General features: G+C 59.1%; 2 protein-coding genes across 9 annotated transcripts in view; one reads left to right on the top strand and one right to left on the bottom strand.

Moving 5' to 3' along the window:
* The window catches only part of BCOR (BCL6 corepressor), a 59,104-nt gene extending 47,251 nt beyond the window's left edge, over window positions 1-11,853 (bottom strand). For 2 of the 8 annotated variants that reach the window (XM_063181961.1, XM_063181954.1), the window contains exon 1: window positions 11,230-11,794. The gene's annotated coding sequence lies outside the window, so the exon portion shown is untranslated. Of the gene's footprint in view, window positions 1-887; window positions 1,309-8,613; window positions 8,699-11,229; window positions 11,796-11,831 lie in introns of those variants that run through there. The other 6 variants (XM_063181941.1, XM_063181924.1, XM_063181969.1 and 3 more) reach the window with 6 other exon arrangements.
* LOC134431544 (collagen alpha-1(I) chain-like) lies at window positions 7,915-15,025 on the top strand. Its single transcript, XM_063179541.1, has 6 exons — window positions 7,915-8,203; window positions 10,331-11,590; window positions 12,354-12,623; window positions 13,198-13,352; window positions 13,942-14,040; window positions 14,609-15,025. The coding sequence occupies exons 1-6, from the start codon at window positions 7,915-7,917 to the stop codon at window positions 15,023-15,025; spliced, it is 2,490 nt and encodes an 829-aa protein (XP_063035611.1).
* The last annotated feature ends 270 nt before the right edge of the window (window positions 15,026-15,295 follow it).

Raw genomic sequence — 15,295 nt, 5'->3', positions numbered from 1 at the left:
CGGGGGCAAAAAAAAAAAAAAAAAAAAAAAAAAAAAAGGAAACAAAACCACGTGAAAAAATACAAAAATTACAAAGAAAAAAAAGAAAAAGGAAATTAAAAGGACATAAAGTTGCCGGTAGCGGCGGCAGCGTGCAGGCCGCCACCGGCCCTGCCTTCCCATCCCGGCGCTCCGCACCGAAACAAAGCAGCGAATCAACTGCGATGCAGATGGGCGGCTATGAATTTTTTGCTGCTGCTTAGAGCTTTAATTACTCGTTCTTGATCCGTGGGACTACGACACGACACCGCCAAGGTTAAAATGCCCTGAACAGCTCTGAGCAGATGTGAACGAGTTGGCAGACGCGCAAATGAGGTCTGCCTCTAAGCATGATAACAAGTGACTAATACATTGCATATCGCTGAAAGAAAATTATTTTTCTCTAATTTGCATTAGCTTTTTTTTTTTTTTAACGCCGCCGACATTCCCTCCTCAGAGGCAGCAGCATAATCCTTAAAATATTGCTCCGTGACTTTAAAAGATTTGGAAGGAGGCAGCAATTGCCAGTGTTTTGGCTATGCAAGTGTTTTGGCTATGCAGGCTTGTTTATCTTTCCGCCTTTGCTCCAAGGCGAAACTAGTTTCGCAAGCAGTATTCTTGCAGAAAAATGGCACATGTCATATAAAACACCAGTTTATAGGAATTGATGCTAAAATTGTGGAATGACTACTGGTGTACTTTTGCCACTAATAGCACAGTGTAATCCATAAAGGACCAAGGGGACAGTCAAGGCCAAAAGGAAAAAAAAAAACATAGATTGACTGGAGAGAAATAGATAAAGACAACCCATCGACCAAAACGACTAAAAGGGGGGTGAGGGAGGAAATAAGCATCTCCCCCCTTCTTACCTGCTCTCCACCCCAGAGACGCCTCGTCAAAAAGACAATAGTACGTGGAGGTCACTTACTATATAAAACACAGCGGTTCTCGTAGGTAGCGAAATTATGTCAGGTACAAATATAGGCTGGAACCCAGTTCTCTAAGTTTCCTCGACTTTCCAGAGGCTCTTCTGAAAGGACCAGGAGATCACTCTGGGTACCGGAGCAAACTTCAAGAACAGACAGCATTTTATATCCTACGCTCAGAAGACACACCGAGGGCCTTAGATGCAGAGGCCTTGAGCAGAAAATAGCCACTCGGGGAATTTATGCACGAGGAGTTTTTCACTGAAGACCTACTCCAGGGATCCCTGCACATCCAGGTGATCAGGGGTCGTACGCTGCCATCTCAAGCGGCAACTTCTCTGCCAACACGTGTTTGTGAGGGAAACGTGCTCGTGCTGCCAGCCCCCGCACCGCGCCGTGCCGCGCCGTGCCGTGCCCCGGGCCGGCCGGGCTCGCAGCCGGGACACGGCGCCCGCACAGCCCCCGGGGCCGGCGCGAACCTGCCGCCGGGAGGGATTTCCCAGCGCCGGGGCCGGGCACGGAGCCGGCCGCTCCTCCAGCTGCCTCCCCGCGCTTGTAAATCAAGCGGAGGCGGAAAGAGGGGCCGGGGGGAGGGGGCGGAACGCTGCTCCCCGGCCAGCGGCGTTCGCCGAAGCGTCGCGGCGGGCGGCAGGGGAGCGCGGCTGGGCGCCGCCGCCGCCGCCCGGGATGCCGCCGGGCCCCGGGGCGCCCGGCCGGGCCCCGCAGCGCCGGGCGGTGCCTCCGGGAGCGGCGGGGCGGCCCCGGGGCCACTCCGGCCGCAGCGAGAGCTTTTGTGTGCGAGTGCCAGCGAGGCGCGGGCTTTTCGCGCTCCAACAGCTGTCACATTATTTGCACTGGCTGTAAACAGCCTTCGCCTTCCCCCCTCCCCTCAAAACCCCCGCCCCCCTTGCCACAGAGTTAAATCCAGACTAACAATCCCCAGTTAGAGATCAAACCAACAACAGCAGCATTGTGTCTGCCTTCATTGCTTTACCATCAACTACTGCAGCTGGTTTACTCGAAACAAGGAACACCCTCTACCCACCTCCCCCGCCCCGGGGCCACAAACGGGCTCGTTCCCGGAGCTTGGCCGGGCGGAGCCGCGCTGCCCGGGGGGTTCCGCGGGCCGGGCCGGGCCGGGGCTGCGGGCTCTGCTCCGCCAGCCCGATGCCGGTGGGTGCCAAGCGCCGCGGGGCTCTCCCCCACAGCACAGAAGCGTTTCCAGTCAGCACTCACGCCCCACGGAACGCCTGCACAATCGCAAGTTGAGCTCCGCTCTCGGTCTGGCTTTTGGGAAAGGCGAGGGGGAACCCCGCTGTAGCGGGGAAAGCCGCGCCTGCAGCTGCGCAGCGCCCCGCGGCACACGGCGAGCTCGCCCCCGCGGCGCGGCGCGCCTCCGAGCAGCCCTGCCCCGGGAAAGCCGGGCTTCCCCCGATCCCTGCCCGGCCCCGGGCCGCCGCCGGCAGCCTCCGACCTGCTGTGGCAGCCTCCGACCTGCTGCGGCAGCGAACCGCCCGCCGAGGGGCCCCTCCGCCGCCCCTGCCCGGCGCGGTGACCCCGCAAGCCGCGGCCCCTCCGCTCAGCCGGGCGGCACACACGCTGCCACCTTCTCCTTTCCACATCTCCTTCCCACCGTAAGGAGGAAAAAAAAAAGAACAAGAAAAGAAAAACGCCAATAACCAGCTTCGTTCATGATACAACCAGTGTGCAGCACACTCCTTTGCTTCCAACTCTCAGAGGGCCTTTTGCTGGGCACAGCTGGAATTCGAGTGTAAATCCTCATAGCTCCTTCCCCGCCCTTACTTATTTTTACATCAGCAGCAAAGTTGGAGGAGACGTGGAATTTACTTTACAGAAGCATGGGGAAAATAAATCTGTTTGAGGAAACCTTTCCTTGCCCATTCTGACTCCTGGCATTACCCAAGTTGCGCATCTCTTAAGGGAAAACCAAGACACAGAAACTTTCTCTGAAATTTGTGCCCCGCACAAACTCTTCACGAGGCCACAGGAGCTGAAATAACACTTTCTACGTACCTATACGCAGCTTGGGAGACAGCACCAGTAAGGAAAAATCGCTGACTTTATTGGAAGCATGTCTCCATGTTGGCCTAACTCTCGCCAAAGGGCAGTACTACCCCGGCAGGTATGGTGCTTCACACTCATGTGGTAAGTCTCCAATCGACTTCTGAATCAGATTCACCACCCAAAGACACCAGTACATATTCACAGGTCAGTATCATCGACTATTCATTGCCTATACGTAGCTAGAAATCTGCTGGCCTGGTAAAAACCACTGCTAACAGAACAATGTCAGCAAAGGCTGCAGCACAGTCTTGTGAGAGACAGGCGATTCGTGCCTACTGAGGCTCTTTCAGCACAAAGGCTTTTAGAGGAAGAAGAGAGAGAAGAGGGGGAAAAAGGAGGGAGGGCTCTCGTGTTTCAGGGCTGCTGTCCCCTGGGAACCAAGAACCAAGTGTAGCTTCAATCAAATGCTGACTTCTCCTCTGGGAGCTCAGTAGGAAACCTGATCTCACTAGCTCATGCCTGCCTCCATGCATATAGGCTGGGTTTTCTTTCATACCAGCAATTTGTATAAAGAGGGGAGCCAATATAGTTTATTGCAAACGAGATCTCGCAGTAATGGATCTAGAGAGATACTTCTGTAGCTAAAATAAGACAACCTTCAGCCACCTGCTCAGGGCAGGCCGCGCCACAGCCGCCTCCAGCACGGCACGCAGGGCTGGGCTGTGGGTGCCCTGGCACGGCACGGCACGGCACAGCACGGCCTCCCACGCGTCTCCTCCAGCCCTGCATCCTCCCCAGCTGGCAGCAGCCGCCCTGGGTTGGGGTTTTGTGCAATGCCAGGTTACACTTCCATTAAAACGTTTACCCTGGGAGATCACTTCCTGCTTGCACAAGTGCTGCTCCAGCTTCCCCTGCTGCTCCCAACTTTAGCCAGAGGTATTTCTCTAATTGACCAGCGAGGCCTTGACACCCTGCAAAGCATCCAGCCCTGCCCTGGCACGGCACAGCATGGCACAGCACAGGAGGTCTGCAGGGCAAGGCAGGCCAGTCCTCAGAGCTCCATCCACATAACTTCACACCGGGCTGCTTAATTCTGCACGGGGCTTTGCTAATCCACTTTGTGCTCGACTACCGACACAGGAGGAAAGGAAAACACTGCACGGGGGAGCACGAGCAGGCCAGAGCAAGGTGAGCCTGGGGGACTGCAGGCTGCGGGAAGGGCTTTCCTCAACACCCAGCTCAGCCTCCCACTGCTGTGGGCAAGTCGGAGAAGCTTAAAGCACAACCCAGCACACCAGGGCGTGGGAGCAAAGGGGATTGCCCGAGGATCAGAGATCCCGGCAGGATCTCTCCATAGCCAGGAGCTTTCACATGGAGAAAGTTTGGCTCAGGGAGGGAATTTACACTTAGAAAGAGGAGCTCAGCCCATCCCTTCTTGTGCCATTAACAAGTTCTCTGTGAATTTCAAGGAGAGCTGAGAATACGCCCCTCCAGCTTTGATTTCACTTCTCTGTCCCTACCTGTCACCGCACACAAATGCCATACTCAAACCATGACTAAACCAGCCCCACAAAGCTGTCTGAGCCCTCCAGGAGCCTCCCAGATGCAATGCCCCCCCACCCCAGGGGAAACGCAGCGGTGGGAGAGGGACAGACAGCCCCACAGCACCTGTTCACACGGGGACAAGGACACCAACCAGGCTGCCCCAAGCATGCAGTCTGTGCAGGTACAGGTGCACTTCCCTCTGCTGTCAACTGTGCCAAGTGCCAGCTACTCCAATACTCCCAAATGTGGAATTCTCACTTTTATAACTGACACTACAGGCCCAAATGTTTTGTAATATGCAAATAGTGAATGGCACACAAGGCCCCCAGGTGAGGTACTGGGGTAAGACCAAGAGCTGCTCCAGCTGAAAATGAAAAGCAACCCACACTGTGAGGAAGAATGAGCTGGCAGACTGCAACCCACCATGGGCTGTCCAGGGGTGCACGGGGAAGGAGCCCACCACAGCACCAAGCTGCTGCAGCTCATGGATGTGGGAGATTACTCCAAAGGCAGCAGGAGCCACAGAAAGGAGAGCACCAAGGCTGGGAGCACTCTGAGAAGGAAGCAGAGGAAGCACAATGACAGGCTTTCCTGATGCAGGCTCAGCCACAGCACAGCCCCAAGCCTCCCTTTCCCCTGTGCTCTGCTGAACACACTTAGCTCTTTATACGAGCTGTTCCCAGTGTGGCTGGTGGATTCTGCGCTTTCCACTTTAATTGTCTTATCCAAATAAAGCTTTGTTTTCCTTAGCACGACAATCCCAACATTCAGACTGAGATTTTCATTGGACAGAGGAGATATTTTATTCTCTGATTGTTTAGGGAGCCAGGGCTTACACGGAACAGCCCCGGCTTGTGTGCCTCCACTCACAATGGGTGCTTTGCTGCCCCTTGTCCCATCATGTAGATTCATTTTATACAGAGTTATCAGGGTGAGAATCATGTTTCTCTCAATATCATAGCTTTCCAAGTCTATCGTAGACTTTAACAAGTCTTTTAGTTTGCACCTAGACAATAAATTTAGTTTAATTTAGCTTCCGGTCTTTAATTTTAGCAGGTCTTCTTTTTGCATGCAAATCAATATGGCAATTACCATCTAAAAGCTCACCCAGCCCTAGGTCAATGTAAATTGATCATTGTCCGCCTTCTACAAAATAACACCGGGAGTCTGTGGTGCATAATGAGATTATACTGGAAACTGTCTTTCAGATCACAAATTATATTTCATGCTGTCAGGATCTTCTCCAAGAGGACTTCCTTGCATGTCTAATCACGTGGCACCAAATCTACCAGCTCATGAGGTAGTTTTGGGGTGCAGAGAGTGAAGGAAGAGTCCCAAATCATTCAGACAACAATTCTGGAAAACAGGCAGGCTGGTACAGAGTGATGCTCTCACTCGCTAACTTTTCCAGCAATGGAAGAGAGGAGGGGAAAATAATCTCCCCTTAGCCAAGAACTGCTGTCCAGCAAACAAGGAAAAATGAATTCCCTGCTGTAAAGCAGCAGAACTTTCCAAAAGCCTCATTTGCAGAGAGTTCTTGGCCTCCTCCTTTCCATCCCCACCTCATTCTGCTGGAGCTCTGGCATCCCGCTCCAGAGAAAGCCGAGGAAGGATGCGCTCTCCTGGCACAGCCCGGGGACCTGGGCAGGTCAGGTCGGAGGGAAAGGTCGCTCCGGAGCAGCGACTGCTGTAAGCCGGTTCCCTGAAAGGCCAGAGGATTACGGGGATCTGCTCACAGCCAGGGGAACTCCCCCTGCCTGCAGCCCGGGCCTCCGCGCTGCCTCCCGCTCGCACACGCCGCGCAGCCAGCGTGTTCCAAAGGGGCAAGCCCGGCTCTCCGTGCCACTGCTCAGCTCTCTGCAAAACCAAGGAAGAGGGGAGCAGCCCCGCTCCAGCCATCAATTATTTCTAACGCAACACCAGCCTAAGGAGGAAGTATTAAACTTGGCTTCACGCTGCTTTAAGTCCGCACTAAAATGTGATGTATTGCAGCGTTCGGGGGAAAGGCAGCGCATCGCACATCACCTGTGCAACCCAACTGTGCTGCAGGGTCCCAGCAAGAGCACAGGCCTCTGCCCAGACCTGCGGAAATCGGAGATCACTTGTCCTCCACACTAAGCACCGAATTACTCCAAGCCATATTTAATCCGAGGGCAACGTGGCTGCTTAGCTACGACCTGAACTGCAGCAGGCCCTCTGCCTGTCTTTGCAGGGGCCACTCATCGGTCAAAGTTGAGAGACCCTGTAAACCACAGGGTCTGTAAACCACAGCCACACATTGCCAAAGCTACCTTGGTATGTGCAGAACTCATTATTTTGGGCCTTGGTGACCTGGGTCCGTTTTCTCCACAAACGGAGACACAAAAACATGCCAACAACTTTGTGCACTCTCGCAGCTGCACAGATCCAGAAAGTTTGCTTGCATGGACTGTACGGGCACCCCTGTAGCTCAGTCACTGTTAGGGGACCCTGGCCTCCTCATCAGTCTTCAAAAAAGTGTATTATCAGGGGGGTGAAGGAAGAGGAGGGAAGAGAGATGACAATTCTGAACTGCCTGAGAAGCTGCAGCTCTTGGCACATTCTGGTAAAGGCAAACACAGTGTGTGACACGGAGCCTGGATTGTCCACCAGCACAGGAATAAAGCCAAGGCACCAGTATTGTTTCAAGACCCAGTCCATATTTGGGCATTCAGCTCACACATCCCAAGTATTGCTTTAAATATTAGAGACATTCGCCAATGTGGTTCATAACGCACTCAAATGGGAGAAGTCATTTCTGTTCGCTCTCACATTACTGGCTTGGTCTTGGTTGTGGGGGGATTTTTTGTGGGGGGAGAAGAGAGGGAAACCCTGCTGAGTCTGTTTGCACTGGTCTCTATTAGATATGCAACAAATCTGCCATTTCCGGCGCTGCTTCTATCTAATTAGAGATGTATTTAGATGTGACGTGTAAATAAGCGCTGAGCTGCCTGCTGCCCTGGCTGCGTGGACTGCTCAGGAGCATTTCCAATAAGGCTGTAGCGCCCGGAACCAAGGCTCAGACAAAGAGGGATGGGAATGGTCTGCGCTGCAGGCGAATCCAACAAAACCAGCTTTTATCTATTGCTCTAAAGCCTTAACTGCTTTTAATCTGTACCGCCCAGGCTTGCACGCCAGGATCGCATCTCATCCACCGAGGACGTCTCAAGCACAAAAGGAAGGAAGCACACACACGCACGGAGGAGCTGCGAACAGCCCCCGACCCACCCGAGCTGCACGGCAGACCCCGCTCCCCACCTGCCCTTGCGTTCCACGAGGTGTGCTCGCTCCCGTGGGCTTCCCGAGAGCCCGGGGCGGGTTCGGCCGCTCCTGCCCGCACCCACGCGGGCCGAGGCTGCCCCACGCTGCGAGCAGAGCACAGATGCGGCCCCGTGGGGCGAAGGGCGCTGAGCTGCTGCCGGGGGAGAAGTTGACGGAACCTGAAGGCGGCCACGGAAAGTCGCTCCCCCCGCGGGCCGGGAACCTCCGTGCCGGGATTTCCAGCGCACGGCAGGGCGGCGAGGGGCGGAGAGCCCCGGGGACACCCCCGAGCCCCCGGGGCTGCGGAGGCTGCCCCGGCCCTGGGGCTGCCTGGCTCCCGCTCCAAGCGCTCCTCCTCGGAGTTTCCAGAGAGGAAACTCCTGGGAACGAAATCATCTGGCACTCGCCTCGTGAACTCTTTTCCTGTTGTGGGAAACATCTCGTATAAAGCCATGAGATGGACGGGGCAGCGCCGGGGCCCGGAGGCGCGCTACCCTGTGCCTCCCCCCGCTCCGACATCATCCCTGCGATCGCTGCCGCATCTTTCCAGGCCGGGATAGCCAGCCCCGATCCCTTCTGGCGTGAAGGGTTAACAACCATCACCACCAACACAAAAAAAAAAAAAAAGGAAGGAAGAAAAGAGGGAGGAAAAAAAAGAAAAAATATCGCGGTGACCTTTTCCGTCTCCCCCACTCTCTCTTTCAGGCTCCGGTTCCTGAGCTCGCAGGGAGCCTGAGCGGCTGTCTAGACCGATCTATCACAGACGGACAAACAATACCAGGAGAAGCCCCTGCCCGGATCCTCAGCCTCCGCCACTCACCTTAGAAATGGCGAAGAACAGAAAAGTGACCGCGATACAATCCTCCCCGGTATATTTATAGCCTTCCACACAGCCCACCTTCATGCCTGACAAATGAGATTTTGTCTGCTCTCTCAACGTACGCTCCAATAAACACACACACTTTTTTTTTTTTTTTTTTTTTTTTGTGTGTGTGTGTGTGTGTCTGTTTGTTTTTGGTAACATTCCGGGCTCGTCCCTCCGATCCCGGGGCGGGCGAGGGCCCACCACGCCCGTGCGCGACGGCAGGTTCGACAGCGGGGGCAGGAGGGACTGGGGGAGGCAGGAGGGGTCCCGGTCACTCGCGTCCACATGCAACGTCCCACCCTGGAAGCTTCAATATCCGCATTCATCACGCCCCCTTCGCACCCGGCCCCCCTCACCCGAAGAACTCCCTGGGCCCTGCCAGCCCTCCAGGTTGCGTATTAAAGAGGTATATACGGGGCGAGGAGCCGGAGGTCCAACGCTGCAAAAGGCTGGGGAATAACTAATGAGCTGTGCAGCCCATTGATCCGGTGCATACTTCCTAATTAACTCTGAGTCACCTATTTGTGACAGCAATTCAAAGAACTGCACCAGGGATAAACTGCAACCCCGGCGTGCGAAGGCAACCCGGCGGGGGGGGGGGGGGGGGGGGGGCGGAGGGAAGAGGCGGCGGGAGGGGGGGGCGCTGGGGGAGGAGGAATTTGCTCCTAATCCTCCTAAAAGCAATTAGGGTGAGCGCTGCGCTGGCTACCTCTCGGGAAGGAAAAAAAAAAAAAAAAGGAAAAAAAAAAAAAAAAAACACCCAGCGGCTCCAACAGCAGAACCGAAAGGAAATGAATCGGCGTGTCGCAAGGGCGACAGCACCGGGCTCCAGACAGACAGGCAAGCCTCAGCACCTCGGGGACGAAAGTCGGCGAGAGCGGCGGCCGGAGGCAGCGGAACGCCGGTGTCGGCGCACGGGGCCGCGGGCGGAGCGCGGGCGGGCGGCGGTGCCCCGGGAGCGGCGGAGCCACCGGCGGGGAGCGGGCGCTGCCCGGGGCACCCGGAGCCCGCACCGCCCGCCCGCCCGCGCCCCCAGCTTTGTTCCCAAGTGGCTCTGGCGGGGCATTGCTCTTCCCGGCCGCCCCCCGCGGCAGGGCCACGGGGAGGGGGCGGGGAAAAAAAAAAAAGTTAATAGAAACCTTTGGAAAATCCGGGCTTGGCTACGTGGTGCGGGTTGGGCTCCCCCCCCCTTTTTAATGCAAACACGAATACAAAAGCTGCGGGCTCTAAAGAGCAGATGAAAGCAATGAACGGAGTTTCTGGAAAAGATTCATTAGTGGGAATTAATGCTGCGAGGAGCTCCGAGGCGATACCATTAAAGTCAGTCCCCACACCTTGTCAGTTTTACACCGCTCGCTATGGTCGGGGCGGTTTTTTTTTTTTTTCTTGTCGGGGTAAATGGGGGAGGTGCTCTTCGCCTTCCCCGCGCCCCCTCTGCGATCGCCAAACCCGGGATCCGACAGACATCGCGGAAATGAGAGGGAGGGAGGGAGGGAGGGAGGAAGGGAGGGAGGGAAGAAGGAGGAAGGGGAAAGAAAAAAAAAAATAAACACAACAAACAAACCACCCAACATACATACACCGAGAAAGAAAGAGGAACGTGAACGCTCCGCAGCCCTCGCCCCCGGACTCGCTCCGCGAACATCAAATGCATGCCTCATATGCTGCGCAGAGCCGCCCCACTTGGCCCTGCCTTCACAAAGCAGCCTCCGCTGCCTCCCCGCCTGGCCGTCCCCCTCCGGCCGCCCCATTGATGGCAAGCCCCGAGCCTCCCTCTGGCTCGCTCTCCCAACTCCAAACTACATTTTCGGGCTGACTAAACTTCCGTGTCACTCCGGACCTCACGCCAGCACCGCTCCGCGCACGGGAAAGCCCCGGGCCGCCCTGTCCCACGTGCGCCGCGGCGCCCGCCCCGCCGGGGCGGAGGGACAGGGGGGAGCAGCGCCTCGGGCTCTCCCGGCGGGCAGGGGCGGCCGGCAGCGGGCTCTCCCGGCGGGCAGGGGCGGCAGGCAGCGGGCTCTCCCGGCGGGAAGGGGCGGCAGGCAGCGGGCTCTCCCCGCCGCTCACCTGCCCGCCGCCCCGGACCGCGCGTTGCTCGGGGCGGGGAGCGCGGAGCCCGGCCCGCCCGGCGCGGGAGCTCTCCCCGCTCCGCGAGCCGGCAGCGCCGCTCCTTGCTCGCCCCGTCCCGCGGGAGCCCCCGTAACGCCGCTGCTCCGGCGCCTTCCCAGTCACAAAGTGCGAGACGACGGGAACACCGCCACCACTCCCCACACGGGCGCACGGGAGCCGACACCGCGATCCGGTGCTTCCCCCCGCCTCCGCTGCCCCAAACAGGCATCTTCACCAGCAACTGCCTCCAAACTTCCCCTCCGACAGCGCAGCCCCGGAGGCGCTCCGCTAGACCCTCCTGCCCTCGCCGCTCCCGCCCGAGCCCCGCGCCGTAACTTTCTGCCCCGCCGCCGCTCTGCCTTGCCCGCGGCCGGCCGAGGGGAGCCCCGCAGCCGCCCCGGCACGGCGGGACTCGGCGGCGGCGCTTCCGCACGGGAGCTGTTCGCGGAGCGGAGCACTGACCTTCCTGCGGCGCCGCGGGGCTGTGCCGTGCGCGGTCCGAGACGCGGGTCCCCACACCGTCGCCTGGCCCTGCTGCTCTCCCTGAAGGGCAGCCCCGTCGGGGGTGGGAAGAAGAGACGAGAAAAGTTTCACGATCCGATTCCCCCTCTCCGTGGGTGCGTGTGTCGCGGCTTGCCCCAGCGCGGGCGGGTCGGGGAAGGGGCGCGGAAAGACCAGGGAGCTGCGGGGCGCGGGAGCGTGGCCGCCCTCTGCGCCCACGGGGCAGGTGCCCGCGGGAAGGGCTTTGCTCCTCGGCTCGACCGGGCTCAGCAGCGGGAGTGGGAGCGGCAGCCCGCGATGCTCATTCCGGCTGCCGGCTCTGGTTTGGCAGCGCCATGTTGCTGGCTTGCTCCGGGCGAAGTTCCTGCGCTGGCGAGCGCGGCGCTCCCCACATCTCGCCCGCGCCGCCGTCTCCCGTGCCCTGGCCGCCGCGGCTTTGTGTGTGTGTGGCTGGGGATTTAATTCTCCTCCTCCTCCTCTTCTCCTCCTCTCTCTCTCTCTCTTTTTCTTCCTCTCCCCCCCCCTCCCCTCTTTAGTCCGCCGGGAAAGCCGCTCTTCCTCACCTTGCCGCTGGGAGACCGGGCTCCGTCTGCTGCACGCTGCGCTCCCCTCGCATCCCCCCTCCCTCTCTCCCTCCTCCTCCTCCTCCTCCTCCAGCCGTCGCCTCCCCTCCCTTCCCCTCCCCCCGGGCAGGCGCTGCACCGAGGGAGCCGCCGCCAGCAGCAGCAGCGGCAGCAGCGCCGCCACCGCTTTTTCCCTCAGCAAGTTTCCCCCTCCCCTGGCTGCGTTTCCCTGCTCAGGCAGGGCTCGCCCGGCCGCTCGCCCGCTCCCCCCCTTGCCCTGACTAATTGATTTGCCCCCCTCGCGCGCCGCCAGCCCCTCGCCCGCCCGCTCCCCCCGGCTGGCACAGGTCGCTGCCAAGCTGCGGCGCCCCGGGGGGGGACTCCGCGCTCCCGCGCTCCCCGGCAGGCAGGAGGGGAAAGCCGCCCCCCCCCCGCCCCGCCGATACTCCCCTCTCTCGCTACCCAGAAGGCCAGTGGAGAACCGCAATTACCATAAAGCTCCGTTCACTCCGCTCCGCCAAGCTGTCAAAACCCCGGCGGCGGCGGCGCTGCCAGACATCGCTGCGAGCCTCCGCGGCGGGTCGCGCCGCGCTGCCACCCCCCGCCACCCCGCTCGCCCCCGGGCCCTCCGCCGGGCCCCCCCAGCCCGCTTCCCCCGCGATCCCGGCGGCGCCTGGAATACCCCCCGGCGATGCAACCCGCGCCCGCAGTCACACCCGCCGGCTCCGGGGTTCCCCCGTCGCGCAGAGGCATCCCCGCTCCCCCAGGACCCGCCGAGGGCTCGCAGCCGTCGTAACCGCCCGCAGGGGTCACAGCACGAGCGGAGCCTTTGGGCCGCGGCCTCTCACACTCGCGGAGGGGGATGTGTGTGTCTCCCCCCGAGGCCGGGGCTCCTCTCTGGGTCCCACCCGCCGCCCCCAACTTCGCGTGGTCCGCGGCTCGGCCGCGCTGATTTCCGCGCTTCCCCCCGCTCCTCTTCTGCGAGCTCTGAATCGGGATGGGGGAAAAAAAGCCACTCGTTTGTCAACGTCTGCATTGCGGGGGGCGGGGGGGCCGAGGGGGACCTTATTAAAGCGCGTTTTCGCCTGATCCGGCTTTGGCAGCCCTTAACGCGCTTTTTACCCGGTGCGAGCAGTGTGGCAACCCGGGGTGGGGTCACGACTGAAGCGCCGTTTCCCTCGCTGGCATTTCTAGGGCTGCTTTAAGATTTCTGCCCGGATCGTGGAGCCCTTTAATCTCCGGGTTGGTAGTTATCGGCGGCATCTATTTACTTTGGCAAGGCAACTTTTGGCTCGGCGAGCTCCACTCGTAAATATCACGTTCATAACGCCCATCCCCGCTGATACTCCCAGGTTCGGTCCCGCAGAGCCCGCGGCGTGGAAGCTCCCGGGGCGGCCCCAGGGCCAGGCGGGCTCTCGGCCCCTCCGCTCCCCCGCACCTCCCGGCGCCTTCCCGGGAACGGGAGTTGTGCCACCTCAGCGCCGCCGGCGCCGCACCGAGCCCTTCTCGCCGCCGCTCCGTGTGGGAGCGACTGCCAGCCAAACGCCAGGCGATTAACGCGGACAGTTTGCCCCAGGGGGAATTTTTAATCGCTTCGTTCAGGACCCTGCGCGAAAAGGCTGGAGAGACGCTCAGAGCTGCAAATCTTCCCTCGCCGAGGGCGCCGGAGCAGCAAGCGGGGCGATGGGAATTCAACGCCGGAGCAGGACGGCCCGGGCTGCCTGCCTGCTCTGCGCCGCTGCTTATCTCTGAAGGTGGAAACATGAGAGTTCTCCGAAGTTGTCCCTACTAAAGCTCCCCCCCTCCCAAATCCAGAAGCGTTTAATAGAGAAGATACACTACATCTGGAGAAAAAAAAAAAAAAATAAGTGGGGGTCGCCCAATGCACGGGGAAAGGACACAGAGTCCACAGAAAAGCACACACACCCCTCAGATACACACACGCAGACGGGTCATGGCCAGAGGGTTGGCATTTCATGAAACTGCCATCACGGGCTTTGGAGTTTCACTGCGTCTCTCAAAAAAACTCGCCCGTCTCAAAGCAGAAGTGAAATATCCACCATCTGAATGAAACCCGAAACGGCAGCCGCACCGCTCGGCTTCCTCGCAGGGGAGCCCTGGAAGCCGCCGAGGATGGGGAACGGGCAGCGGTCCCACCGTGCTGGCCGACGGGGAGCACTGCCCCGAGCAGCAGCCGGGTTTGATCCTGGTGCGGCGGGCCACGCATCTGAAAAGGCTCCCACACGTTTTTTTAATCTCCAGTAACAAGCAGAAGGACACCTGGCCTATTACGCTGTAAAGCTATTTTTTATAAAGATGTTTTAGGGCTAGACATTAAAAGTTATTAGATTGAACACACGTGAGTTACAGGCACACAGCTGGAGGGGAGGCCTCGGTTGGATTTTTTTTTTCCCTTTCCTAGGAAAACCTCATTAAAATTGCTTCTTTCTATATGAAAGCAGAACTAGCGCGTTTCCTGGAGAGGTGGCCGCAGCTTCCCGGCTTCATTGATCTGGGCTTTGTCTCTCCCCACAGGTCTGGATCTGCGGTGCCAGCGGCCCGCACTTGCATCACAAAAGTCGCCCACTTCCCTTCCCCCTGGCTGCGAAGTCCAGATCACAACTGTGTGCCTACAGCCTGGGGCTGGATCCTTGGGGCAGGGGTGGTTGGGTTTTTTGGTTTTTTTTTTTTTGTTTTTCACTAATGACTTAAAAGTTATCTCGGGGTAAACTTGCTCCGCTTTTATTTTTAACCGTAAACTTTCTTTGTGAACGCAGCTTCCTTCGTGGCGGGGAGGAACAGACCCGAGCTTGTTCGCCTCTGTGCCTGTTTTGTTTCCCGGCTCCCCGAGCTTTGCCGCGGGAGGCTGGCGGCTCCCGAAGAGAACATATCGGGGCTTCAGTTCGCTCGTCCCGCGGCCTGCCCCGGCCGGCTGCGCGCCCCGCCGCCTTCCCCAGCGCGGCTCCGCCGGGCACCGCCGAGCCAATCCCGGAAAATTCAAAGCATGCTCTTGCCTTGCGGATTACCGGGCGGCCTTCCCCCTCCCACACGGCCCGGAGGGAGCTGACCCCCGGGTCAGGCCGCTGCACACTGCTCTCTCCCCGGGAGGGGAGGGGGGCTCCGCTCTGTCGCTGCTGCTGCGGCCGCCGAGGAGCGGGGCGAGGATGCGCTCGCGAAAGCGGCTGCTCCGATAATGCTAAGTACTTAACCTCCTCGTAAAGACAAATCCATTGTTAATGGCAGAATAGGCTTCTCGCAGGAGGCTTCCAAGTGGGATGGCTTTATGCCGGCTCTCATTTACCTCCAGCGCCGCCTCTAATTGGAAGCTTCCCCGCGCCCCCGGCCCGCGCACCTCAGAAAGTTGAGGGTTAAACCGCAGGAGTGGCGAGGCCGGGCCCTGGCCCTTCCACGGCCCGATCCCCAAACGGCAACCGGAGCACGCGAGTCCTTCGGTCACGGGAAAT

This window comes from Melospiza melodia, chromosome 2 (assembly GCF_035770615.1).
Source record: "Melospiza melodia melodia isolate bMelMel2 chromosome 2, bMelMel2.pri, whole genome shotgun sequence".
Lineage (NCBI taxonomy): Eukaryota > Metazoa > Chordata > Aves > Passeriformes > Passerellidae > Melospiza > Melospiza melodia.
The sequence above is the reverse complement of the archived record's forward strand: the minus strand, read 5'-3'. Positions and strand labels throughout refer to the sequence as shown.

Coding starts and splice junctions, on each gene's coding strand:
- LOC134431544 (XM_063179541.1), top strand. CDS start 7,915: ATGCGGCCCCGTGGGGCGAAGGGCGCTGAGCTGCTGCCGGGGGAGAAG. Junction 8,204..10,330: donor AATCATCTGGCACTCGCCTC/GTGAACTCTTTT, acceptor TATGCTGCGCAG/AGCCGCCCCACTTGGCCCTG. Junction 13,353..13,941: donor CCTTCTCGCCGCCGCTCCGT/GTGGGAGCGACT, acceptor GCTTCCTCGCAG/GGGAGCCCTGGAAGCCGCCG.